At 44.5% G+C, this 26,872-nt stretch overlaps 1 protein-coding gene across 1 annotated transcript in view; it reads left to right on the forward strand.

The window, feature by feature from the left end:
- Positions 1-26,872, forward strand: part of CACNA1C (calcium voltage-gated channel subunit alpha1 C) — a 634,974-nt gene that overhangs the window by 510,823 nt on the left and 97,279 nt on the right. Inside the window, exons 13-19 of the mRNA XM_081309259.1 lie at positions 2,042-2,202; positions 3,118-3,343; positions 18,401-18,608; positions 19,520-19,640; positions 21,530-21,644; positions 22,405-22,525; positions 22,852-22,921. Coding sequence (XP_081165385.1) covers positions 2,042-2,202; positions 3,118-3,343; positions 18,401-18,608; positions 19,520-19,640; positions 21,530-21,644; positions 22,405-22,525; positions 22,852-22,921 — 1,022 coding nt within the window. The remainder of the gene's footprint in view (positions 1-2,041; positions 2,203-3,117; positions 3,344-18,400; positions 18,609-19,519; positions 19,641-21,529; positions 21,645-22,404; positions 22,526-22,851; positions 22,922-26,872) is intronic.

A 26,872-nucleotide genomic window follows, 5' to 3' on the forward strand; every position in this document is an offset into this window, starting at 1 on the left:
ATTTAGAATACAGGACTGTAATTCAGTTTTATTGCTCTAAAGTGGAAGGTGAGTTTTTATAGCCTGTCCCAGTAATACACACACACACACACAACCTGAAAGTTTTATTTAAACTTTTTCCTTACTGTTTATTTTAAAATTTTCTTATGATATGGTGTGTATCAGAATATTTTCTATTTGGTTCCTTTTCTCAGTGCCAGTCATGATCAACTAGATAACTTTCATGGCTCAATAATGGCCTTCAGTATGAGGAATGAAAATCTCTGCTCCATGGCATGTTTATTTAGAGGAATGTCAGCCTAGACCAGGGACACTAGAAAATGAAAGTTATTTTTACAGATATTCATGGACTAGACTCCCAAATTATGCTTTTTTGAGTTCCCAAGCAGAAGCTCTGAACCTGCCTGGTGGCCTGTCTACATACATGCCCAGCAAACACCAAGCCCATGTCCCCAGCTGAGCACCCCACCCTTCTCATAGCTGACCTCCTGGCCCAGAGCACTCCTCCTCCTCTGGCCCTCTACTGGATAAGGGCGCCACTCACCCATATCATCCCAGCTAAAAGTTTCATCATCCCTTTCTCCCACCTTGAACTCCAGTCATCTCCAAGTCCTGTTGATACTACTCTCAATGCTACTGTCAGCTCAGTGTCTTTTCCTTAATAAAGCTTCTACATCCATCACCTCCAACCAGGACAATTAGAAGAGCATCCCTCACATCATCCCTGAAGAAGTTAACAGTGTGGTTGTGTCTGTCGGACGTTTGGTTTTCTGAAATCAAACCCAAACATGCTGTTCCCTTAAGCCCTCTGAGTGGCTCTCTGCAGTCTTCTTCCCAACACCTCTTGAGCATCCCCTGCTTTCTCTCCTGGGTCAGTGTAGGTATTTATTAACTGTATCACCTACTGTGTTAGCCATGTAGCTATGTTTTCACTGCATGAAGAGGATGAAATTAAAAACAGGTTGTGAATGTGTTTTGGGGATCATCCAACTTCATGCTTCTCAATCATAGTTACATGTTAGAACCAGCTGGAGAACATGTAAAAATACCAGTGGAGTTTGGGGGCTATTTTAAAATACCTAGCCCCCAGAAAGTCAATTTGAATTTGTTTTTTGTTGGGGTCAGGGGGAAGGGTTTCAGGTAGTTTTTAAAGCTTCCCAAGGTAACCCTTAGATATAGCCAGGTTTGAGAATCACTGACAAAGTTCCCTAATCAAGAGACTAGGAATACTATGTGGACCAGGGGATCTGTGTACTGCATGAACTTTTATGTAAATGTGTGTTCCTGTGGGGTGTGCCCAGTTTTGCAAACAGAGGATCTAAATATTCATCAGATTCTCACAAAATTCCCTGACTCCATAAAAGCAAAGATCCTCTGATACAGATTAAACCTTGCTCTGAATGGTAAGGCTGCATAAAGTAAGGGGCATGAGATCAGGCTGGAGGGAGGCCAAGCCTGGCTCTCGCTCCTAGAACACTGGTCAAGCTGCTTAACTCCCATGGCCCATAGTTTTCTCTTCTACAATAGAAGAATAATGCCTGCTCTGCAGAGTTATTTAAAGAACTGCAGAGAAGTCTTTTGAAGTACTAAGACAGTAGGTTTCATTAATGGTAACCATTATTAGTCCTATCCCTGTCACTGCCATTATTACTAATTCTTTCTGATATTTGCAATACTATTTCTAATAATGCCATTATTAGAAAACAAAGACACTTTGATTTATGGAGCACCTCAGCTTTGTGCCAGAGGCCTTAACATGGCATTTTACCCATGCTCACAACAACACTGTGAGGTTGGCTCTGTTCCCATCTCACAGATGAGAAACCAAAGCTTAGAGAAGTTCAGGGGCATACTCAAGGTCTCACAACTAAGCAGTGAGCCCAGTCAACTTGATGGAGACCTTGTCTCCTTGCCACCAGGCTGCTGTGTTCTAGTAAGACCCCGCCAGCTAAGAGTGAACAGAAGCCACTGTGGCAAGCTTCACGGGGGCAGAAATCTGCATTTTACAGCCAGCCCCATCCTCTCCCTGCCCCCTTTCCAGCCGCTACTGGCGCAGATGGAATCGGTTCTGCAGAAGAAAGTGCCGTGCCGCAGTCAAGTCTAATGTCTTCTATTGGCTCGTGATCTTCCTGGTGTTCCTCAACACGCTCACCATCGCCTCGGAACATTACAACCAGCCCCACTGGCTCACCGAAGTGCAAGGTGAGCAATGGCCCCTGGCTCTGTCCCCATCAACTCTTGCTATCTCAGCCCTGGGTCCTGAGGTAATCATAGGCAAGCTGCCAATGGATGTGGCTCTCGGCAAGTACCCTGCTAGAGACACCAAGGCCTGGCAGCTCACATGCCACACGGTCAAAGGCACAACCTGTTTATAAACAGACGTAACTTACCTGACTGGAGGCATACCCTCTGCCTGCCCCCACAGTCACTGCTGGGCTTGGGTGATAAAAAATGCTCTGAGACCCTGGGCTGCCAACTTCCCAGAGTGAGTTTTGAATTCATCAGGCCTTACTACAACTTCCAGGTAGCCTTACCTTGAATACATCAGGATGAGATGAGCAAAAAAAACAGGGAAGAGAAAAATAGTACCTGAACCCAAGGAACTGTCCCCAGTGACTGGTTAGGCCCCATCACCCTGTTCTGGACCTCTAGAAGGGAGCCCACCAGGCAGCATCAATCCCAGGGAGGGGGCTGCGTTCCAGAATCGGAGGCAATTAGTCTAGTGGTTCAAAGATCAGACTCGGACAGCCTGGTTTTAACTTTTGCCTGGTTGACTTGGGCGGATTACTGGTCTCTGAACCTTTTTCTTCATCTTTATAATAATTCCAAACCTCACAGAATTTTTGTGAAGGGTAAACAGGATAATGCATGCAAAGCCTTTGATGCATGGTAGGTGCTCAATAAATGTTTATTATGATTTAATTAGATATCCCTTTCCTGTTGGATTGGCCCTAATTGTCTGTTCTGGAAGGAGTGGATGGAAGAAGTGTCATGGGAGGGAGGGATGCTGGGCCTTTTTTCTCCAGACGTGATAATTACTGTTTTCTTTCTCCTCTTCCCTCTCTGCTCCCCTCTCACCTCCCTGCTTGGACCCCACTTCTCTCCTGAAACTGCCAGACACAGCCAACAAGGCCCTACTGGCCCTTTTCACTGCAGAGATGCTCCTGAAGATGTACAGCCTGGGCCTGCAGGCCTACTTCGTGTCCCTCTTCAATCGCTTTGACTGCTTCATCGTGTGTGGGGGCATCCTGGAGACCATCCTAGTGGAGACCAAGATCATGTCTCCCTTGGGCATCTCTGTGCTGAGATGCGTCCGGCTGCTGAGGATATTTAAAATCACAAGGTAAGTGACACTTCAGTTCCCTATGGAAATAGGACTTGGGGAGAAGTCTTACAGAAGGCAGGGGATGGGGGCAGGCCTGGGTGGGAGAATCGCTGCTATTTCTGGAAGGGTCTAGCCTCAGCTCCTAATCCAACAGACCTCTCTTTGGGTCATTTGGGTGGCATGTTGTTTAGAAGTTTTGTTGGTTGCTAAAACCAGAGGCTCAGCTTAGTGGCTCAAGCAAAACAGGGATTCAGTCATGTAAGAAGCCCAAAAGTGAGCCACCAAGGTGACTGGGACCCAGTCTTCTCTGACCTTTCCTTCACCAGCCTTGTGCCAATTCCACCCCAGTTGGCTTCTGGGGACTGAGATATCATGTTCAAATTCAAGGCAGGAAGTAAAAAATAAATTAAATAAGGGAAAACCAACCACTGAGTCACTTCCTCACACCCAAGAATCTCTCCCTGACACATCTGTTGGGATGAATACTGTTTAAAAAATAAAATAACAGGCACTGAGGAGGATATGGAGAATCTGGAACCCCCGTGCACTATCAGAGGGAATATGAAATTGTGCAGCCACTATACAGCAGCTCCTCAAAACCTTAAAAACAGAATTACATATGATCTAGTAATTCCACTTCGGGGTATATATCCAAAAGGATTGAAAGCAGGAGCTTGAAGAGATATTTGTACATATATGTTCATAGCAGAATTAATCACAAAACCTAAAAGGTTTGAGCACCCCAAGTATCCATCAACATTTGGATAAACCAAATGTGGGAGATGCATACAATGGACTATTACTCAACCTTAAAGAGGAATGAAATTCTGCCATGTGAATGAACCCTGAGAACATCATATTAAGTGAAATAAGTCAGAAAAATACTGCATGACTCCACTTAGTTCATGTACTTAGAGTAGTCAAAACCATAGAGGCAGCCAGTAGAAGACTGTATGTGAGGGCTGGGGAGAGAGGAAAGGAAAGTTATTATTTAATGGGTACAAAGTTTCATATTTGCAAGATGGAAAGTTCTGGTGATGGTCGTGGTGTTGGCACAATATTATGAGTGTATTTAATACCCTTGAACTGTACACTTAAAAATGGTTAAGATGATCGCTTTTTATATTATATATGTTTTAGCACAATTCTTAAAGTTGGAGATAAAAATCTCTCCCAGAAACCTCACCAGGGGTTTCTGTTCTCATTGGCCCCAAAACTGTTAGGAAGGCTGAGAAATGGAGTGTCTTAGCCAGGCCTGGGCTGCTGAAAATGCAGTGGAGATTCGTTAACTGTGGAGCAAGATGATGGGTATGGTGGCACACGTGGCTGTCACCCCTCTCCCACACTCTCAGCCCCCTCCATCTGTCTGTCTACCCTCCCCAAGAGACTGCAGTCTCCCTCAATTTCCGGGCAGGTGTGATTCTCATGAAGAGGACAGGACAGGGGCCCAGGAGGGGACAGCCTGCTCCAAAACAGTTTTTTTTTTAGCAGCACTGTGGTCCATCTGGGGTGGTGAAATCAGTTCATTGGATCACAACCATCATTTTCAACAACTGTACTGAGATACAATTCATCTGCCATATATTCATTTACCCTTTGGAATGTACTATTCAAAGGGTTTTGGTCTATTACAGAGTTTGCAACCATCGCCACATTCTGGTTTTAGGACACTTTCATCACTCCCTATTTCTCCCAACTTCCCTCCCAGCCCTAGACACGAATGCTTTAGGTCTCTATAGATTTGCCTATTGTGAACTATTCATATAAATGAGGTCATACATTATGTGGTCTTCCATGACTGACTTCTTTCACTTAGTGTAATATTATCAGGACTCATTCAGGTTGTAGCATATATACGTGTTTTATTGCTAAATAATATTCCATTGTATGGATATGTCACATTGTGCTTATTCATTTGTCAGTTATGAGATTCAGTTGTTAGCTTTTTTGGCTACTATGAATAATGTTGCTATGAACATTCATTTTCAAGTTTTTGTATAGATTATATGTTTTCATGTCTCTTGGATATATATAACTAGGAATGAAATTTCTATGGCATTGGCTAACTGTGTAATTAAGATCTTGAAATAGTTTTTGGTGATAGTCGTGGTGTTGGCACAAAATTATGAGCGTACTTAATGTCCTTGAACTGACAAGCTGTTTTCTATAGACCGGACCATTTTAAGTTCCCATGAACAGTATACAGTATCAGGGCTTCAAATTCTCCACATTCTCACAATGATGATTTATATTTATTTGCTTTGTTTTTAGTTTTGCAATATTTTTATTTTTAATTGACACTTAGTAATCGTGTGGATTTGGGGAGTACAGTATGCCATTTCAATGCACGTAGACTCTGTATAATGATTAGACTCAGCTCCTTGGCACATCCATCACCTCAGACATTTACTGCTTCTCTGTGTTGGGGACATTCAGTATCCTCTCTATAAGCTATTTGAAACCATCAATTAATTGTTGTCAACCATAGTTATCCTACTGTGCTACAGAACATTCTTCCTACCTAACTGCCCCCTTTACCTGCTAACCATCCTCTTCCTATCCCCTTTGCCCCCACACCCTTTCCTGCCTCTGGTAACTATTCTATTCTATTCTATTCTCTGCTCCTTTGAGATCATTTTTTTTTTTGGCTTCCACACATCAGTAAGATCATGCAGTACTTGCCTTTCTGTGCCTGACTTACTTCAGTTAACATAATGTCCTCCAGTTCCACTCATGTTGCTACAAATGACAGAATTCCATTTTTCTTGTCACAACCATCATTTTTAATTAAAGAATGAAATAGAATGGAAAAACATCAGTGGGCCTCCTTGGCCAAAACATGTGCATTGTTACAGAAAAGCCCTTGAGATGTGTATGTGATATATGTATATGCTTTCTTAATGTGGGTTGTGGTCTACTTAAAAGGACATATCAAAAACACCAGGAGGAAGCTTTCAAACTGTCCCCCCACAAGGCAGAAGCCCCTTTCCTTAAGAATCTCTTTTGAGACATTCCCCCCACCCACCCACGCAAACACAAATCTTTGCTCTGGGAAACTTTGATAATAGGAGCATTAAAGCCACTAACTGGATTGTGTTGAAGAAAGCCATGGAGGCTGGTATCTCCACTTCAAGGACAAAACTCATCAGAGCTGTCTCAAGGTATTCCAAACTTGACTGAGTCACCAGGGCCATGCAAAGCATCCCTGAATTTCCCTGTTCTCTTCACAATTCTCTCAGCAACCATTCAAATGCACAGGTTCCTGAGCTCCAGCAAGTCAAGGCCTTTAAATGTTGAGTTCAGTGCCAGGCACAGGAAGCACTCACTCAATAACCAGAGATTTTATCATTAGTTCAACAAGTCTCATTGCTATTATCAGGAGAAGGAAGAAGGACAAAAGGGCTAAGAGTAACATACACATTCCCACACTCACTTATTTATCCACCGTATATACAGCCCTTTGTCACTTTGTGATAGAGGTATGTTCTGAAACTGCATTTTTCAGTTTCACCATTGTGTGCATATCATAGAGAGAACCCACACAGACTAGAAGGGCTGTGATGTCACAAGAGATATTATCTTAGGGGACCACCGCACCATCATAAATACAGTCCCTTGACTTAAATGTCATTTTGGGGCTCAGGAGTACAGTGTGTTGAATTCTGAGAGGTTAAAAAAAAAAAGATGGTGTGAAGTGAACCCAGGATAAATTTATAGTCTGGTTGTGAGGTGAAGACTGTGCATATGAAAAGATTAAGGAAACTCTAAGACAGGATATAACAAGCTGACAAAGTGTGTGTGGGGGAAATAGCTGCTATGGGAACTTGGGAACAGGAGCAAGTCCCTGAGAAGGTTTAATATCAGGTAAAGGACTTCAAGGGCATGAAGAATTTAAATCCACACATTTAACATTCTAGTACAACAACCTCCTTCCCTCTCTTCCCCCAGAAAAGCTCTTCTTGACCATCCTGAATATATTGGCATTAAAGAAAATCCCCGGTTTATAATAAAAGTAGTAGAAAAACCAATAGTAATAATCACTAGTGCACATCAGGGCTCACTATGTACCAGAAAGGGTGATATGAAAGTTGACATCCAGTAGCTCCAATAACCCTGACAACCACGTCTAAGAGGATGAGAGTAGGGTACTATAATTATTGGTATTCCCACTTTGCAGATGAGGAAACTGAAACTTAAGAGTGTTAAGTCACTTGCCTGAGATCACACAACTGCTCATGGGTAACACTGGGAGTAAAAAGCAGGTCCTCTTGCAGACTGCCTGTGCTTCTGACCCCACTGTGATGCACTGAACTACCTTGTTTTTTGTGTCCTGAGATAGGACCTCAAGAATTCTTTGCATATGGATTCTTATTAGATCAGTGCTGATTCAACTTGCTGCTCCTGGAATCTGGTAAAATCTAATTTTTGCTTGGACTTTTCAGTGCCTTTTATTTATTTATTTTTTATTGTTGGTCGTTCAAAACATTACAAAGTTCTTAATATATCATATTTCACAATTTGATTCAAGTGGGTTATGAACTCCCATTTTTACCCCGTATACCGATTGCTGTATCACATCAGTTACACTTCCATTGATTTACATATTGCCATTCTAGTGACTGATGTATTCTGCTGTTTATCCTATTCTCTACTATCCCCCTTCCCCTCCCCTCCCCTCCCCTTCCCTCCCCTTTTCTCTCTCTACCCCCTCTCCTCAGTGCCTTTTAAATAATACTCAAAAGTCTACATCTTGAAATTCTGTTTGTTTGTTTTCCTATAGAAAAAAAAAATCTTGCTGCTAGATACTGTTAGAGCATCTTTAACAGACTGAGCATTCAATCTATTTGGATCACCAATTTATCTATTCCTAATGCAAAAACATGGCCAAGGAACTATTTTTCAAAATCTGTCTTTATTTTTTTTTGTTTTAATTAGTTATACATGACAGTAGAACATATTTATGCACTTTGATGTATCATACATAGGTGGGATATAATTTCTCATTTTTCTGAGTGTACATGTTGCAGAATCATGTTGGTTATGTAGTCACATACATACATAAAGTAATAATGTCTGTTTCATTCTACTATCTTTCCTATTCCCACATCACCTCCCCTCTTCTCCCTTCACTTCCCTCTACCTAACATTCTAGTAACATTCTAATAATTCTAAGGTAACACTCTTCTTCTCTATCAAAATCTGTCTTGATCAGAGAGCTTTTCATAGCCCTTTCACAAGAAGGATTAGTAGTATTTTCAGATCTCTAGAAAGATTGTAAACTGGATAATCCCATTATTTAATTGGAAATTATTTGGGCAAAGGCCATCATCTTCCTCTTTTGAAGTCTCCAAACTCTCTGGAGACTGCTGGGAAACAACAAAGATATTGGTTGTGTTGGGAATTCTGTGCTTCCTCTGAACCTTGTCCCCCAACCCAGACTTGTAAGCAAAAATCACCACAGTCACCCAGAAACTTCCCACAATGTGGGCCATGAGTGGTCACTATGGTTCATTAAACAGCCTTGACATGGGTCACCTTTGTGGTCATGGCATCAAACAGGTGTATTTCTCCCCTCCTTTTGAAACCCCCTTGAGAATACTTTGCAATGTCTCTTTACAATTTGTATGTTGAAGATGCATTTTTTAACAGTGTAGTTTAAACCAGCAACTGAGACTCTCAAACTTGGTGGAAACCCTTAGGGAGCTTGCTGAAGACTTCACCTCAACAGATTGGTCAGCAACTCCTGGAGAGCCCTATGTTGATGGTCCAGTGACTTTACTTTGAGAACCAATGGCTTAATTTCCCACTGCTATCCTTTGTCCATTCTTTTGCCTTAAAACGTAGCCCTCCATATGCAATCAAAAACCTTGATCCTTACCTCTCCTCTGTCTTCTCTGTCCTGTACTCCCTAACTGTGTCAAGATTATGTAACTGAATGCAAAATGTTTTTAGCCCTTGCTGAGTGCAAAGCCAATAAGTACAACCATGAGATGAAAGAGTAAAGGAAGGTTTATAATTTGCAGCAAGTAGAGAGTACACTAGGGATGTTTCTCAAAGCACAGGGTCTTCCCAAACAAAAGCAGCAAGGGGATTTTATTGGGAAGACACATGCCTCTTCATATTGTAGACTTACCATCACAGGTGGGGCCTAACATATTTCTGCACATGTGGGCTTTGAGATCAGGTGTCTCATACATTGCATTTTTGTTTGGAAATGGTGAGTGGGAACACATCATGGGTGGAGAATTTAGCATCATAATGATATTATAATGAACAAGATCACCCAGAAGAGTGATTTGGGGCAATTTGGCTGGCTTAAATGGTTCCTTATTTCAGATAAAGTTCTCCTGAGGGCTTTATCTGAAACAAACAAACAAAAAAATAACTGGAAGGGATATAGCCGGGTCTCTTGTCTCTTCTTCCCCTGATTTGGGTATCAGGCACAGGTGTTTAACCCTATGAGTTCCTACATAACAACCAGCAATCATACTTTTGATAGTTCTTGACTGAGAGAACACACAATGGTAAGAGTTACTAAGAATTCGGCAAAGCTTTTAAATTAAATTGATTTTTATGAATTCTTGCACATCTGTATGCATTTGAAATATGCATTATAGTACTCAAATCAGCCTAGAGTACTATAATGCTAGATGTAATTATGGATTCATGGATCCCTTCTTATAATTTCATTGCCATTCTCCCTGCTCTTAAGGTTTATGGTCCAAGAGTTGAGAACTACTGATCTAGATCAGTGATTCTCTACCATGGTGTCATGACACCTTGCCATGTTCAGAGCAGTTGAACAATGTATAGCAAGCAATCTGATATTGCTTGCAATGTGTATAGTAATATGAAAGCTAAAGTGCCAAAGTTTATGAATGGTGTCTCTAAAAATAAAAAAAAAATATTTTTATTTATTAATGGGAGTGCTTGTCCTTGTAGCACCAGCACTCTCTGTGACTTGCATTCCCAAATGCTTTTATGAATGGGCAAGACCAGGATGGACTGAGTCTAGCCATGTTGCCTAAAGGAGCAGGAGTCTCAAGAATATCATTATGAACATGAATTATCATTAGTGTGCTTACATATGGGGGGTTTTATCAAAATCTAAGATCTGAGAACATCTTCAGGAGTATACAATGCCTGTGAATATCATCCATCCATATGTCTCATGAAGAAAAAAAAAAAGACTGGGAACCCTGTGCTAGACTGTAAGTCAACTGATTACTGAATGTTCATAGTGCTGTGAGTGAGTAATCACATAAAAAGAAAGAATAGGAAGACAAGATTTCTACCTCAGAACAATGTGGCATGCACAAGGCCAAAATCTTTATCATCTGAGGGTAAATTACCCATAACAGCCGGCCTTCTAGCCACAGGATGAATTGGGTTCTTTTTCCTGCTTTGGGGCTTTATGGGGCTCTAACTGTTGCCAGGAGTCAATATCTAGTGCATCTACTCTTTGTCTGTCCTTATCTTTCTGTGCTGAGGATAAAGGGCTTCCCATAGATTAGATCCAGATGTGAGTTCAGTTTACTAATTACATCTCATTTTTATGCAATTGGCTTTTAAATGCACCAAGATTCCTGTAGCACTGGCTGATTTCCTTCCCCTTAAACCTTCAATCACTCTCTATTTCTCCTCCCCTGCAGTACCCTCCAGGCCCTGCAATGCCCTCCAGGCCCGGAAATCTGAGATTAGGCTGACTCAGCACAGCCACAATCACACAGGAATCATGGGCACCAATGGAGCCAAGCCATTCACAAATCCTCCAGGCTCTAAAGATCCCCCAAGTCCCTGCCAGAGTCTGGAAGTGAACACCAGTCCCACCCCCGTGTCTCCCCAGCTGACCCCATCACCTTCTTGCCCTCACTCTCCTCAAGGACCCATGGAGCCTCTGAGCTCATTAAGGGCCTTTATTTTTTTTTTAAAAAAATCTGACATTTGCCCAGTTCCCAGGCAAGGGTCTATGAAGATGGCAACTCAAACTCAAGAGCCTGCATGCTAACTAACACAGGAAGGGTAGTTATTCTCTGGGACAGTAACTGTTACTTGCTAGGGATTAAGGGAATACCGGTGAGGAAGAATGTGCTCCCTTCCTAAGCCTGACACATCTAGCTCACACTCCAGAACCTTCCCAAAGCCCTGCACCACACAGGGGCCAACTAGGTAACCCTGAGTAGCCGCACAGTCCAGAGGCACACCCACCCAAGGCCATCCTAAAGACAAGGCCAGACTGCCTTACTATCCTGGACAGGTTTGTTCCCCATGCAGGTTCCTTCTGCAAGGTGACCAAGACCTCTGATGCAAATAGGGAAGACAAGCCCTCTGAACTTATTAGCCAAGTGGAAAACATGAAATGGGCTTCCCAATCTTGCTAGGATGGAGTGGGCAGGGGCAAGTACCAGCAGGAACTGAACCAGTAGAGGAAGCCTTGGGCCTGAGGCTGTACCAGACCTTGACCGAGATAGTCTAGAATTCTCTGTGGTTCCTCCTCCTGGCTCAGGATATACCCCTTCATCCTCATGTCACTCTGATGACTCCAGACCCCACAGTTTCTTCAAAGACCAGAGTTCGACTTCACTGCATCTCTGATTCAAGGACACACATCTCTTGCATCTCTGTAGCTGGTCCAGGGAATGGAGAGGGCCAGGCTGAGCCTACTCACTGACTGAACTCTACCTGCTTCTCCAGGCTCTTACCTAGCTCTCACTCCAGAACCTTCCCAAAGCCCTGCACCACACAAGTTTATCACATGAAATTTGCTTTATAAATGCATTTCCAATAATAGATCACTTGACACCAAAACTAAGAGGATTTTTTTTACCCCTTAAGATGAAAATGGTTGGGACAGGTATAAATTTAGTCATGACCCTCTCTGAAACAGAGAGAGAGAGTAATGTGGGGCATTTGCAAAGCATCCAAAGCAATGGCACTATTGTTTTGAAGTTCTTTTATTTATAGCAAGTTCAAGGCTTGTGTTATACCAGAATAAAGAAAGGTAAAGAGCCCAGCCCTGATCTTTTTAAAGTAAAAGGTTTGATAGATGAAAGTTCCAGTTCAAGGAAGGTCAGGTTACTCTATTATAGAAGAGGAAGAAGAATTCCACAGAGCCCCAAACCCAAAGACAGACTCCTAGAGGGAAACAGATGGGGATCAAAGTGTCCCTGAATAGAGGGTGGTAACTAAAACCAGGAGAGATGGAGGGACAAGGTAACCATAGGAATGAATAAATGGATAATCAGCAAGCAAGAAGTCTTCAAGAAGGCTGGGGAGGAGGAGAGGAAGGGAAAGGAGAGAACTTAGGTAGCAGAACACTTAAGCAGGTCAAAAGCCTCAAATGCACCATAGTTTATAGAGAAAACAGCAAGCTGGGTTGGATGGGGAACAGGGTAGGCAAAGACGCACACTCTGGAGAAGGTGACACAGAGTGGCCAGGGAACAGAACAGGAGAGTTGATGCCAGGGATGGTGGTGCCAGTGTGTGTCTGGGGAGGGGACCGGAGGCTTCGAGCTGGCCATGGGCCTCTGGCCGCTGCATGTGAGCCACTGCGGTCAGGGGCCTGCATGTGCCCTGTTCTGAAAAGAGATTCTCAGGTGTCCTCAAGTTCCCTACAAAGTCTGTGGCCAGAAACACCAAGTATTTTTTTCTGATTCTTCTCACTTTTCTCCAGAGCTCTTCCTTTTTTGGTGTGTGAGTGTGTACATTTCATATTTTTGATCAATTAGGATAAAAGCCTATGTTGATTGTTAATACACCATTAACCCTACTCATTTACCACCAGCTACTCTTTCTAAAAAGGAGAGTGATTCTGGGACATGAGGCCATCATCCCATCTTCAGGCCCTGGCAGTAATGGCCACAGAGAGTCAGATTGGCAACAAGGAGGAGAGAGTTTGACCATAAGGCTGCCAGCCATTTCATCTAAATGGTCTTTCTTCACCCTCTCCACTGCCAAGCTGCCACCTGAGCACCTGGAGGTCTCATCTATATCAATGAAAATGGAGCTCTGGATCCAGTTAGTATTCTTTGCCACAATAGCATTTAGGCAATGCTTTGATCCATCTCCTGGAGAGTGCTTTTCTACATGCTTAGAGATGGACATTTCAGCAAACTAGGTACCCCTCAGAATGCCAGGCCATTGGCTCCAGCTTATCTCTTTTCCTTCTTTTCCAAAGGGACAGAAAGTACAGGTGGCAGGCCAGCCTTCGGGCACAAGTCCATCTTGCCCTGTTGAAAGGAAGCAACCGCTCATGGAAGAAAAGCAGCATATGCAGCCATGATTTCCATTTGTCTTAATCATGGCTTACCCACATGACTGGTCAAAGTGCAGTATCTTTTGAGCCCAGGTGTCCCTCATGTGGTGGGCATGATGGTGCCTGTGTATCCGGGTGCAGTCATCTCCTAATCAGAGCCGGCACATTCACACCAGGATGGGCATTCTCCCATTCACAGTGCTCTTCCAGGGATGCTACCCAAGGATCTCAAAACCATGGCAACCTGTTTTCTTTAGGAAAACTGATCCATATTAATTTGATACATGGTCTTGGGATGGAACAGTTAGGAATATCAGAAACTCCCTATCCATGGGTTTAGGGAAACTAAAAGAATAGGAATGACATGTGAGAAGCTATAGACAGCCATTCCTCATGGTTGGGCTCACTGCATTTTCGACTTAGGTATATACATGAGAGGTCACACCACCCACCCCTGCTACCACCTCACAACGCACACACAAACACACGCTGGGGTGTCTGTGACTCTAGGGCCTCTTTTATTTCCCTTCAGTAAATTCAGATGTGCCACACTTATGGTAAAGTTCATTCATTCATTCATTCCTTCAACAGAATACTAGTGTAGCACCTTTATGAGGACAAGCCCTGATGAAAGAGCTAGGGATATAAACAAAACAAATGAATTCCTTTTCCCTTGGACCTTACATTCTAGAGAAGGAAAGGAGACACTAGATACAGAATTAAGTATCTGTCAGGTGGTGATAAGTGATAATTTTTAAAGCAGGATATGGTGTTAGCTTGGAGGTCCGGGAAAGCTGCTCTGGGAGGTTAGAGGACACCAGGATCCCAAGGGTTGCTGAAGAGCCCTGCAGACAGCAGAAATAGCAAGGACCAGGAAGGTGGGGCGTTTGGAATTTGTGGGAACAGAGGATGCTGGTGTGACTGGAGTTACCAAGGGAGGAAGAGCATAGCAGGTTGCTGAGGCAGTGGGAGCCAGAATTCGCAGGTCTGTGGGACTTCATGAGAACTCAGGGGCTTTTATGCCAAGGAGCAAAAGAAGTAGCTAGAGGACCAAAGTGTGGTCGAGGCTTGATGTGGCAGCATGCTGCGAGAGCGTGCTGCGATGCTGCTGTGGTATGGAAAATTGCTACAGGCAGCTGGGGTTGAGGCAGGCCCACCAGGTAAGAGGCTAACCCACAAATCAATGAAGGAGGCTGGCAGCCTGGACAAGGTGATAGGGGTGATGGGAGCTGGCCAAATCTGGATCTGCTTTGAAGATAGAGTTTGCCGACATGGGCTGAGAGAGAGGCATAATAGACTGCCTTCCGGTTCTCATGTTCTGCGGGGTGAAGTAGGACTTTGGGCATACCACAGTGGTGTTATGCACCTCCATCCATGTGAAGCCCAGACTTTTCTAGGGTAGTCCTTGGGGTGAGGAAGGCGGGAGGGTTGTGGGGTAGTACAGGAAAGGTTTCTCTTTGAACCTTTTAAACAGTTTAAACCAGTGTTTGCTTCATGGTCTGCCATTCTTTTTTTTTTTTTTTTTTTGAGAGAGAGAGAGAGAATCTTATTTTTTTGTAGATGGACGCAACACAATGCCTTTTATTTTTATGTAGTGCTGAGAATCGAACCTGGGTCCTGCCCATGCTAGGCGAGCGCTCTACCGCTAAGCCACAATCCCAGCCCCATGGTCTGCCATTCTTGACCATGACCACTCTTAATGCCAACTCCGCTGCCAGTCCCCCAGGGTACTCACCAGTGGCCATTCTCATGCCCAGGCACTCCTGACGGGGTTTCTCTCCTGATGACTCAGTTTGCTTCAGCCTCCTCTTCCCTGGAGCCCCGGGCACTCCAAGGGGCCTCAGGTCAGGAAATGTTCCTCCCACCCCACCTTCCTCTCTGCCTCCTAGTCTGGTCTTTTCTTTGAAGCTTAAACCCATATATGGTGACTTTCTCTCCAAAGACAGGGGCCTTCTCTTCTGGCTCCCTCTAGGGGTCTCATGGATGTCAGATGTAGCTGAACAAGACTAGAGTGAATTATTTCCCATGTGTCTGTGTACCTCATGGTAATTAAGGCTCCAGTCTTCCATGGATATTGAGACTTTTCTAGAATATTCCATGGCAGTTGAGCACACAGAGGACCTCTCGGGGATCTATGACCTCAATCCACATGCAGATACCCACCCCTCTGTTCAGCTGGAAATTTTCATTATCAATATGCTCTGAAGTTACTGGTTCCCAATACCAGTTTATTGACAAGTACTAGACCAACTTGCATAACAAGCATGCTGGTCTTGCTGCCACCCAGGATCATACTTCCATCTGCAAGTCCCTCAGTAAATTGCACTCTGTGCAGACCAAGCCTCAGCACCAGAGAGTATGATTCCATGGTTCTAGGTGAGACTTGAGAATCAGCATTTAGGAAATGATAAAGCACTCAGTGGGTTTTTCTCTCCAGGTAGGTTTGGAAAATAACTGTAAATATAAGTGGGGAGGGTATTCTACCCCTAAAGAGATTCCATTACGTCTTGCTTTAAGCAGATCACCACAACATCCCAGCAACCTATCAATTTTGTTGGGTGTTTCAGAGCAATCCAGCCTTGAAATATGAGACCCAAGACAGAGCAGCAAATAGATCTAGGTCTGCACAGAGTGCAGTTTATTGGGGGATTTACAGTCCTGAGTGGCAGCAAGACCAGTAGGACCCCTGCAATTTGGGTCAGAAAGAGGGGTGTATTTATGGGTTAGGACAAAGGTGGCTTTATCCTGCCTGAAATGTACCTGGCTTATCTCAAGATAACATGGAAGTGTCAGGTATATCCCTGAAATCAGGGTCTTGTATAGCCCCACATATGACTGATGGTTTTGTCTATTGATAGTTTGCTAGAAAGCTATGCAGGAAAAACCGACTAGGGCTGCTCTGGGGAATCATGGTAGTTATGACTCAAGATGGCTGTGGTCATGTCAAGCTGAATCCATATACTGAGTTGGGCAGAACTTATCTAAAGTTCCCCAAAGATGTAGGACATGGAGGAGAAACAAACAAGCAAGCAAGCAAGCAAGCAAATAAACAAAAATAACTCAAAAAATAACTAAGAGTCTATTTTGGTGAGTTAAGACTGCCAAAAATAAAAAACTTGTAAGAGCATTAATAGAACAGATATAAATACAGATGCAATAAATGCATGTGAATGCTCTGCATACATGAGAGCTGGAGGGGTCAGTCTTCATGTCTCTCTCACATTCCATCAGCAAATCCTGTGGGTCTGTCTTCAAACCAATCCTGAATTTGGCCACTGTGACTGGCAGGCAAAAGAAAGGTGGGGACAGGCTGATTTTGCAAAGGAGAGAGCAACATTAAAGACCCAGGTTGGGAGGAAGTTCATGTTTACATCCAAACTGTTGGCCCATCTGCTTCTTTCCCTTAATATGGAACCATTCTCTGGAGAGAAATGCCAGGGCTGTGGTGCAGCTGGGGGGCAGCCACAGGTTAGTTCACACGTCATGTGCTGAAGTAGCAAAGGCAGTTCCCTGAAGGGGTTGATGATGAGTGGGAATCTCTTAAGAGGAGGGAATCAGAATAGTGTTCTGGAAGGCAGGCAGGACAGAGGCAGAGCTGTGGGGAAAGGCACAGCTCCATTTGGAGCTGTGTCTCTATTCTATTTCCTGATCCTGAACGAACCATTGCACAAGTGCCCAAGCCACATCCAGAAGCCATTGGTAGGTTCCCTCCACTCACTTTTCCAAGAGAATGGGGTTCCCTTGGGCCATGAGGGGCCTCTGTACAAATAGTGGAGGGGCTCAGTGACCGTAAGGAGTGGGACTTCTCCAAGTATCCCACCTACCACCCCCCTCTGCTCAGGGAAGAGCTCTCAGCCTTGCTCACAGAGGACATCTGCTCTGAGCTGTCCCCAGTGGGTATGATGGGAATGTTATGATAAGTGTTTCCCCAAACTTATCTGCTGTCAGTGTCTTGTGGATGCTTTTTAAAAATACAGATATCTGAGCCCCCAACTACAGCTACTGAATTAGAATTTCCAAAAGAATGGCTTTATAAAAACCAATCCTTAGGACAGGGTAAATGTGGGAAACTATGCTAGACCTTGTTCTCTCTCTCTCTCTCTCTCTCTCTCTCTCTCTCTCTATATATATATATATATATATATATATATATATATATATATTAATTAGATGGACATAATACCTTTATTTTATTTTTACGTGGTGCTGGGGATTGAACCCAGTGCCTCACGTGTACTAGGCAAGTGTACACTGAGCCACAACCCCAGCCCCCTTGTACCCTCTCTTACTCACAGATAGTTTAATTCATACTTCTTAATCCATACCTAAAGACTAACAGTGAACAGTGATAATAACAATAATTAAGTTGATAACTTTTATCAACTGCATGCCAGGCACTATACTATGGACCTTTGGGGGTAAGGGGAATTATCTCATGCAAATCCCAGTTATCTGTTGAAGTACATGCTACTGTTATCTCCATTTTTTCAGATGGGGAGGCAGAAAATAGGGAAACTAAGTAACTTATCCAAAGGGACATGCAGCCAGCAGCTGGCCCTGCTGGGTGGGAACTCAGGCTTCTGACCCCAGCACCCCATCTCTTCATCATTACACATTACTGTTGTTGGAACCGGAACTTACTAGCTCTGCACTCTGATTGTGAGTCCAGTTCACACCACCACCACCACCCCTGCCCCAGGAAAGGGAAAAAGAGCAGGTGGTGGAGACTCATCTGAGAACTTTCAGTGGGCACGTAGATGAGGATTGATGGGAAGGAAGGCAGAGGGAAAACAGGCTGACCTCCCTCATCTGGTCCTCAGGTACTGGAACTCCTTAAGCAACCTGGTGGCGTCCTTACTGAACTCTGTGCGGTCCATCGCCTCCCTGCTTCTGCTTCTCTTCCTCTTTATCATCATCTTCTCCCTCCTGGGGATGCAGCTCTTTGGAGGAAAGTTCAACTTTGATGAGATGCAGACTCGGAGGAGCACATTTGATAACTTCCCCCAGTCCCTCCTCACTGTGTTTCAGGTATGGACTCTTCTCTGCTGGGATTCTGAGGGTGGTTTGGTGGTGGAGGAGGTGGGTGGGGAGGAAGAAGGAGCCTTGAAAAAGGTGGTGGAAAGTGTCACCCTTTAATGGGAACAAGGCCAGCCTAGATCAGGCCTGAGGGTCCCTGGTGTATCCAGCTCTTTTTGTAGTTTCCCCTCATCCAACTCCATTGGAATTCCTCTGGTGGGCAAACCATTGGAAGAAAAAATCTAGTCGTTTAAAAATGCTCCCCTAGCCATATAACCCTTTAGTCAAATTAAATCTACATGAAAGCCCAAACAGAAAAAAGAAAAATAGTCTGCTCATTTTGGGGAATGGAGAGTGATGGGGTTCTGTTTTTGCTTGCCCTTGGGAAAAGACCTAAGTAAATCAGAGAGTTGTGATTTCATAGCTATTTCAGCTTACAGCAGGGCTAAAGTAGCACTATTTAAGTCTAAGAGTAGATTGACTCCTAGAGAAAAATAAATAATATGTGCGGGTTGCCAGGATCTAAGGATGATGCCCATTGTCTGATGTTTGGGACAATTGGCTGTAGCACGACACCGGCACCATGAACACAGTAAAGGGGCACTGACCCCCTCCCCAGAGAAAGGGCTAACGGTGATCATCTCATGCACTGGATATAAATAGTAGGAGAGATTTTGACCACGACGCCTTTTCAGTCCCTCCCCAAGTAATATTTGCCAGTGGCCATGCATCTTATCTAAGGATAGAGTCAAACTTGCTCAGGTCAATAGCCTAGTAACCCTGGGGAGGAGAATTGGGGGTTAGAAGAAGAGATAAAAATGGAAAAGAGATTTGTGTTCGCATACTGGGGCAGGGCAGGGGAGTTTTGGGGTTTGCTGTTGGTCTAACGCTGTGTCCCTTATTGGTGGGAATGTGTCATTCAGATCCTGACCGGGGAGGACTGGAATTCGGTGATGTATGATGGGATCATGGCTTATGGCGGCCCCTCTTTTCCAGGGATGTTAGTCTGTATTTACTTCATCATCCTCTTCATCTGTGGAAATTGTATCCTTTGTTGCTGCCCCCAACCCCTGCTGCCCCCACCCTCAGCCTGCAGCACAATGCCACCTGGGTGTCATCTGCAGGCCCTGGCTCTGGCTGAACAGCCACAGGGACCCCGGGAGAGCTAGGGAAGGCTGCCCTGGGAAGAAAACATGGCCCAGCCTAGAATCATTTTAGCATGGAGGCGGGTCTGGGTGGAAGCCCACAGCTTTGGCGTAGGAGAGAATGTACCCTGATGTTCCTGAATCTGTTCAGGCTGCAGCGTCACTCAACTCCAGGAGGCACGTCCTGATTGTAAGCTAGATGGATGGCGCCCCCTGGGCCTTGTGGCCAGTGCAGCCACTCACACAGACTTAGGATACTAAGGACCCTAGGGATGGGGCCCCTGACAGCCCTGGGGCTGTCACACCTGCTTAGTGAAGGAGGACCAGCCATCATCCTTGAAGTGACCTTCATCTCTCCTCCCTGCTTTTGGTCAGCACTCCTCTCTCTGAACCTGTTCTCCAGGACTTTAGTCACAGGCAGACCCAACAGATCCTTCCTGGTCCCAGCTAAGAGCATGTCCCAGGATCTCAAACCCAGGTCCTTCTTTTCTTCTCCTGGTTGGAACCCCATGGGAGTTGTGTCCAGAACCTGGGTGGTAAATAGAAACAGCTTTGGCCCGAGTCTCAGGGGTCAAACCCCAGCTTCAGCTAATGCAGAAGACACAAACACTAAAACTACAGACAATGCTTCACATTGTACCAGCTCAAGACCTCCAGCAAATTAAAGGCTCTGTACCTTGGTATCTGCAAATGCTCTATATGTTGAACACCCAGAAGCCAAAAATCCAAAATCCAAAACTTTCTGATCAACATGTCACCATAAGTGGGGAACCCCACATCATAAATCTCATGCACAAAATTATTTAATATACTATATAAAATTGCCATCAGGTGTATGTACAAGGTATATGTGAATAATGCATTTCATGTTTTGACTTGGATCCCATTACCAAAAAAGTTCATTATTTATATGTGAATATTATAAAATCTTAAAAATTTGAAGTCCCAAGCATTTCAAATAAGGGATACTCCACCTATAATAGAATAATAGTAATTGCTACTTAAGGGGTCATTGTGAGTTTGAACAGGATGATGCATGCAAAGCCCCTACCGTGTTCCAGGGCCCAAGGGTGAGGGGTTCAGTAACCTCCTTGGACAAGCCCTTCACCTGCTTGGGCTTCAGTTTCCCTGTCCTAGAAATGGTGTGAGTTTCTGGGTGCTCAGGGGTGAAGGTCAATTTAACTAACTTTAAGATCCTTTAAGCTGTATCTCTTTTGCAGTTTTCTGATCCACAGTGTTTGTGTTGGTAAGAAGTGGGGAGGCAGGGTGGGGAGAAACAGACAAATGACTGCTTCAATTAGGAATTCCCAAGCTTTTGGCCAGCTCCAGCCAAACCCTCCAAGGGTCTTTGTATGTACAGGCTCACATTAAGAGTTGGCAGAGGTACAGGCCACCTCCTCAGCTCCCAGTTATAATGAACTGCTCTTAAGAGCATTCTGCATTCCGCTAGAGACAATACTGCTTATAATGTCAATTACAGCCAGTCATCTCAGTGGGGAAACCAATAATGAAACCCAGCAATTAAAGAGCAAGGCAGGGCCTGCTGCCTCACTCCCAGCCCCACTCCAGCCTGCAAGCTATCCTGATCTCAGCCACCTAGAGAACCCCTGATAGTGAGCAGGGTCATGGGGAAGGAAGAGATGAAGAGACACTGTTGCACTCTGAACCCCTCGAAGTGAGCCTCTGCTGGGGAACTCTACTTCTGCATGTCCTGCACCCTCCCTGCTCCCTATGCCCATCAAACACCCCAAGGCCAAGGTCATTTTCTTTAAGAATGGACACAAACAGATATCCTACTGAATGTATTCTTGGCCATTGCTGTGGACAACCTGGCTGATGCCGAGAGTCTCACCTCTGCCCAAAAGGAAGAGGAAGAAGAGAAAGAAAGAAAGAAGCTGGCCAGGTAACCCTCCAAGCTCACCCAGCCCAGTTCAGGAATGCCATTCTCACCGGTGGGAGAGGGGCATGACACCAACCGCTAGGCACCATCCTCCTGGAAGGGACTGGGTCCGGGGCTTCCTACTGTAAGTTGGTCCTCTCCCTTAATGCCTAGGCATTGCTCAGAAACAAGGACCATCATGAATGATAGTCTCTACAAAGGTGCTGCCTTTCCTTACCTGTCTAGAAAGTCGGGGGGTTACTTTTGAGATTTGAAGCCATGGGAGGAGAGGGGTGGAAGGCAGCCTTCAGAGGGGAAATAGCTCCAGCTTAAGGAGCAGTGCTTCCTCGCTATTTTGTATCATGTGCAGTGTTGGGAAGGCAAAAGACCCAGTGTTGGGTCCCGCATTGTGCTCCATTGCTATCTAGATAGGACTGTCCTTGGCCATGCCTCTGCTGGGTATCAATATCAAGTAGAGTTCCTCCCAGAACCAATCCTAAACAAGACTCAGAACAGTCCCTGATTTAGGGACTGAAGCCACTGAGTAGCCACAAGACACCACCAAAATGCCAGACAGAGCCAGAGATGGCTCAGTCCAGTGGCACTTGGGATTAAGCCATGCTTGCAGCAAACCCTGGGAAAAGATCAATGAATGTAGATCCAGAGGTTCTGCGCCCGATGACCCTACCGAACACAAGGTAGTTCCTGTCTACACTGCCTCCTATCACTCCAGTAAACATTTATTTCTGTTGTTGTTTTTTTTTCCTTCCTGCTGACCGGCCAGGACTGCCAGCCCAGAGAAGAAACAAGAGGTGGTGGAGAAGCCAGCAGTGGAGGAAACCAAGGAGGAGAAAATTGAGCTGAAATCCATTACTGCTGATGGAGAGTCTCCCCCAACCACCAAGGTGAGTAGCTGCCTCCTTCCAGGAGCTGTGGGGGCTGTCATTGAGGAAGGAAGGCCAGTCACCCAAGAAATGGAGAAAGAAGGAAGCTATCCAGAAGAAACAGAGAAGCCATGGGGCTGGAACAGGAGGGCTCAGTAGATGATGAGAAGGCATGGTGGGTTGAACCCAGCCTTCTGCCGATGTCCTCAAGAGGGTGTCCACACTGACAAGGATATATATTTGAGCTCAGTCACTTAATATAATGCAATTTCAAGTCTATTTTGAGCCCTGAAAACTGTGGCACTTATCTGACTTAATTCTTCTTCCTTATCTCCTCTACTGCCTAGATCAACATGGACGACCTCCAACCCAATGAGAATGAGGATAAAAGTTCCTACCCGAACCCAGAGGCTGCAGGTACCTGTCACACTGTCTGACCCTGAGATCAGGAAGCTGAGGCTAGAGATCTAAACCTCATAGCCATGCAGGATGGCTGTGCACTGGGGACCAATGGTCCCACTTTCCCTCCCCAAGTACCTTGCACTGCTGAACATCTTGGCTGAATATTGAAGCATTACCATTACCATCTTGGGTAAAACTTTCATTCTGGTTTCCTTGTAATAGTAATATCTGAATGAATTTGAGAACTCATTTGAGTGGTGTTTTTAAAAAATTTGTAATTATTTTTACTTATTTTTAAGTCATTATTTCAATTGTACAAATGCATCGGGTACCAAGTAATAATTGAATATGTGCCTACAGTGCGTAATGATCAATTCAGAATAATTAACATCTCTATCTCCTTAAATGTCTTTAACCTTTTTATTAACATGTAAATAATTTTGCATACTTATGGGAACAATGTGATTATTTTGATATTTGTATAAAATATATAGTGATCAAGTCAGGGCAATTAACATTTCCACTTCCTTAGCATTACTTTGTGTTTGCAGTGTTGGAGTTAATCTATTCTAGTTCTTCATAAAATATATAACATGCTAAGGATCCATAGTCCTCCATAGCCTATTGCTGCCCTGTAGAATGTTAGTACTTCTTCCTTCTATCTAAGTATGTTGGAGTATCCATTGTCCAATCTCCATCCAAACTCCTCTTTTTGTCCTTTGGAAGCTGGATTCTACGAGCAATTAAGGTTTTATTATATCATGTGCTATATGATAATTATTAATTCATGTAATTTATTGGTATAGCATATGTTGCAGCATTATGCTTGCCTAATAATGACAGGCAATTCCAAATCTGCCCTTGCTCAGGAGATATTACTAAGTACCAAGACAGCTGCCACCACAGATGTCCCACTTGTTGCTTAGTAAGATGCTTTCAGGTCTCTTATTATAAAAAGAGCTCTTGCTGACACCATCTTCTTGTGCATCGATCAGATGTGTGAACTGGCAGGCGGTCTCCTTTAGAAAGGTTTTAATGTCAGAATCCTACGTTATCTCTCTCTGCTTCCTGTAGCTGAGTCCCCAGGACAATCTTAGGGCTTGCCTTCCTCTAACCTAGATGATTATCACCAGCTTCAAGCTGGAAGCCAACACATACCACCACAGTGGCTTTTGCTGACCCTTCTCTGTGTAGGTTAGGCTGTGTTGGGGTTGGTAACCAAGTTGGGTGGCTGAAAACCTTCTGTGATTCTGAGTAAAGTTAGGTTTTCTTTGTCACTTTCCTTCTACCTGCTCTCTACCTGAGCTGCAAAGACAGTAGAGGTGTTTTCTATTAATCCTGGAAGCAGGCTCCCTGCTCACCAGGCCATCACTCTGCTCTCCCTTCAGGGAGGTAAGATTTGGTGTCTTGGACTTAGACACAAAAGAGAGTAGAATGTTTCCTGTTGGGACACTGAGCCTATTGAAGTCCTAAAACCCTTCTAGGGGAGATGAAGAGAGGTATCTATCACAGAATTTCAGGAACTTGCTAGAAGTTTTAACAAATGCAATGGAAGGATCTTTTCTGAATCCTGAAAAAGCAAGTTAAATTTTAAAAGGAGACTTTTTTAGATTATTAGGGGGAAATTGAATATGGACTGGGAACTAAGTGATTTTGAGTAGATTTTGTTAATCACATTGGTATAATATTATGATAGTTCTGCATTTAAAACACTTAAGTGTTTGTATCTGAAATATTTAGAAATTAATTTTAAATGCCCCCCCAAAAAAACGGGGAGCAGAAGAGGTAAGTGAAACAAAATCAGTGAAATGGCAACACATGTTGAAACTGGGCATAGGGAGGTTCACTATAAAGTCTCTACTCCTGTGGGGTTTTGTTTGTTTTGTTTTGCTTTGTTTCTTTTCTTTTTAAGAAAATGGAGCATGATTTATTTAAGTGAGAAGAGATAGAACTCACTACGTGCAGAAGAGGGCCTGATAGCAGAAAACCCCATTTGGGTGTGCTAGCTTAGGAGGATATATATGGTTCTGGGCAGAGCATGGAGAAAAATCTACATAAAACAGGCAAATCTACTATTGTGTTTTAAAAGTTTAAAATGAAAGACAGTGATAGGGGCTGAGGGTGAAACTCAGTGGTAGAGCACTTGCCTAGCATGCACAAGGCCCTGGGTTCTATCCCCAGCACTGTAAAAAAAGAAAAGAGAAAGAGAGAGAATAATAGAACAAATCCCTCTGGGCCCCAATAAGATCCCATCCCACGCTTGCCTGGCCTCCAAGACGCAGCCTCCCTGTACAAAACTTGAGGGTCTTTAAACACACACACACTCACACACCCACCCATACACACACACACACACACACACACACACGCACACACACACACACACACACGCACACACGCACACAAGCACACACGCACATCTAGATATAGTTGGGCCCAGACCTGTCCATTCCACACAGCTGTAGGATAACATACCTCTTGCATCTGTGACAACGACCTCAAATTCTATTGTCCTAAGTAGACTAGTGGCTTTTCTCTTTTTTGTTGCTGTAATGAAATAGAAGAGGAAACATCAAGGAGAAAAAGGACTAATGAGGACACTGTCACCAAGTGGGCTGTCATAGAAATGTCTCTCTGCTGACCCAGCATGACGCTGTATGGGGTGGCTTTGTGGATTCTTGGGATGCTTGTGCTTTGGAACAGGGCCAGGCTCTGCTGATTCCTCAGATTCTTTAGACTTTTTGGAGTGATCATGGGGCCACTCTTCTCTAATTTCCTGCAGACCTTCGCCTTTATTTCTCTTGGTTCCATCTATCTCTTTACCTTTGCTGTTGGTCAGCTTTCCATGGCTATAATAAAATATCTGAAATCATCAACTTAAGGGGAGGAAAGGTTTATTTGGCTCAGTGTTTCGGAGGTTTCAGTCCAGGAGCAGTTAGCACTGTTGCTTTGGGTCTGTGGTGAGGCAGCACATTACAGGGGGAGCACATAGCAGGAAGTGGTTCACCTGTGGTGGCCAGGAAGTGAAAAACAGACAGGAAGGGCCAGGATCCCAAAATCCCCTTCGAGGGCACGTCTCCAGTGACCTAATGTACTTATACGAGGCCCCACCTCCTAAAGGTTCCACCATCTCCGAAAAGTGCCAGGCTGAGGACCAAACCTTCATGGGCCTTTGAGGGACATTCAAGATACAAATTATAGCACCCTAAGTTTGAGACCTCTAGGCCGTAGACAATTGAAGCTGCCCTCACCCCACTACCACTTCCTCTTGGGTGGTTAACCCAGTTCCCAGGCCCCTTGTTTTTTTTTCCATACCTGGTTTTCATTTTCTTGCTCAGGAGGCCCAAAAGCAGCATGTTCCTAAAGTCGGTGGCTCCACACATTCCCTGGCCCCTTGAAGGCCAAGTAGCTGTGTCTCCCAGCTCTACCCCCGTGATGACCACGCCTCTGCAGGTCATCTCCTGGGTCATTTTGTGCCCAGTGCAGCAGAAGTTCCCCAAGATGCTTCTGAAGGTTCATTTGCCTGATGTCTCTGGTCTTGTCAGTCTCTCTTTCCCGTTGCTTTTCTGGAATGATGAAAGGCAAAGATCCTGACCTACCCTTGGTCCCTGACCATGGCCCCTCCTGCTTTTGCAGCCTGCGGGCAGCTGGTCATTGTTGTACCTCGTCATGCAGATACCCCGCAGAAGGGAGCTTCAGCCCAACTCCTAGACAGGAAGGCCCAGTGCTAGAGCACCTCCACATTGTCCTCCTGCTTCCCTTTCCCTGGTCCCCTCACTCACCCTCTCACCAGGTCTGCTGCATTTACATGTCCAACTGTACCAAAGCATGCAACATGGTGGCTGAAAGGGAGCTGGACTCCAGCCCTCAGTGGACTAGTCACACCCAGAAGGTCTATTTCTAAATTACACAAAGGGGTCCGAGAACCCTGCAGTGACCCTAGGGTCCTCCCCACTCTGTTCAGTC

This window comes from Spermophilus citellus (assembly GCF_964194105.1).
Source record: "Spermophilus citellus genome assembly, chromosome: 10".
Taxonomy (NCBI): Eukaryota; Metazoa; Chordata; class Mammalia; order Rodentia; family Sciuridae; genus Spermophilus; species Spermophilus citellus.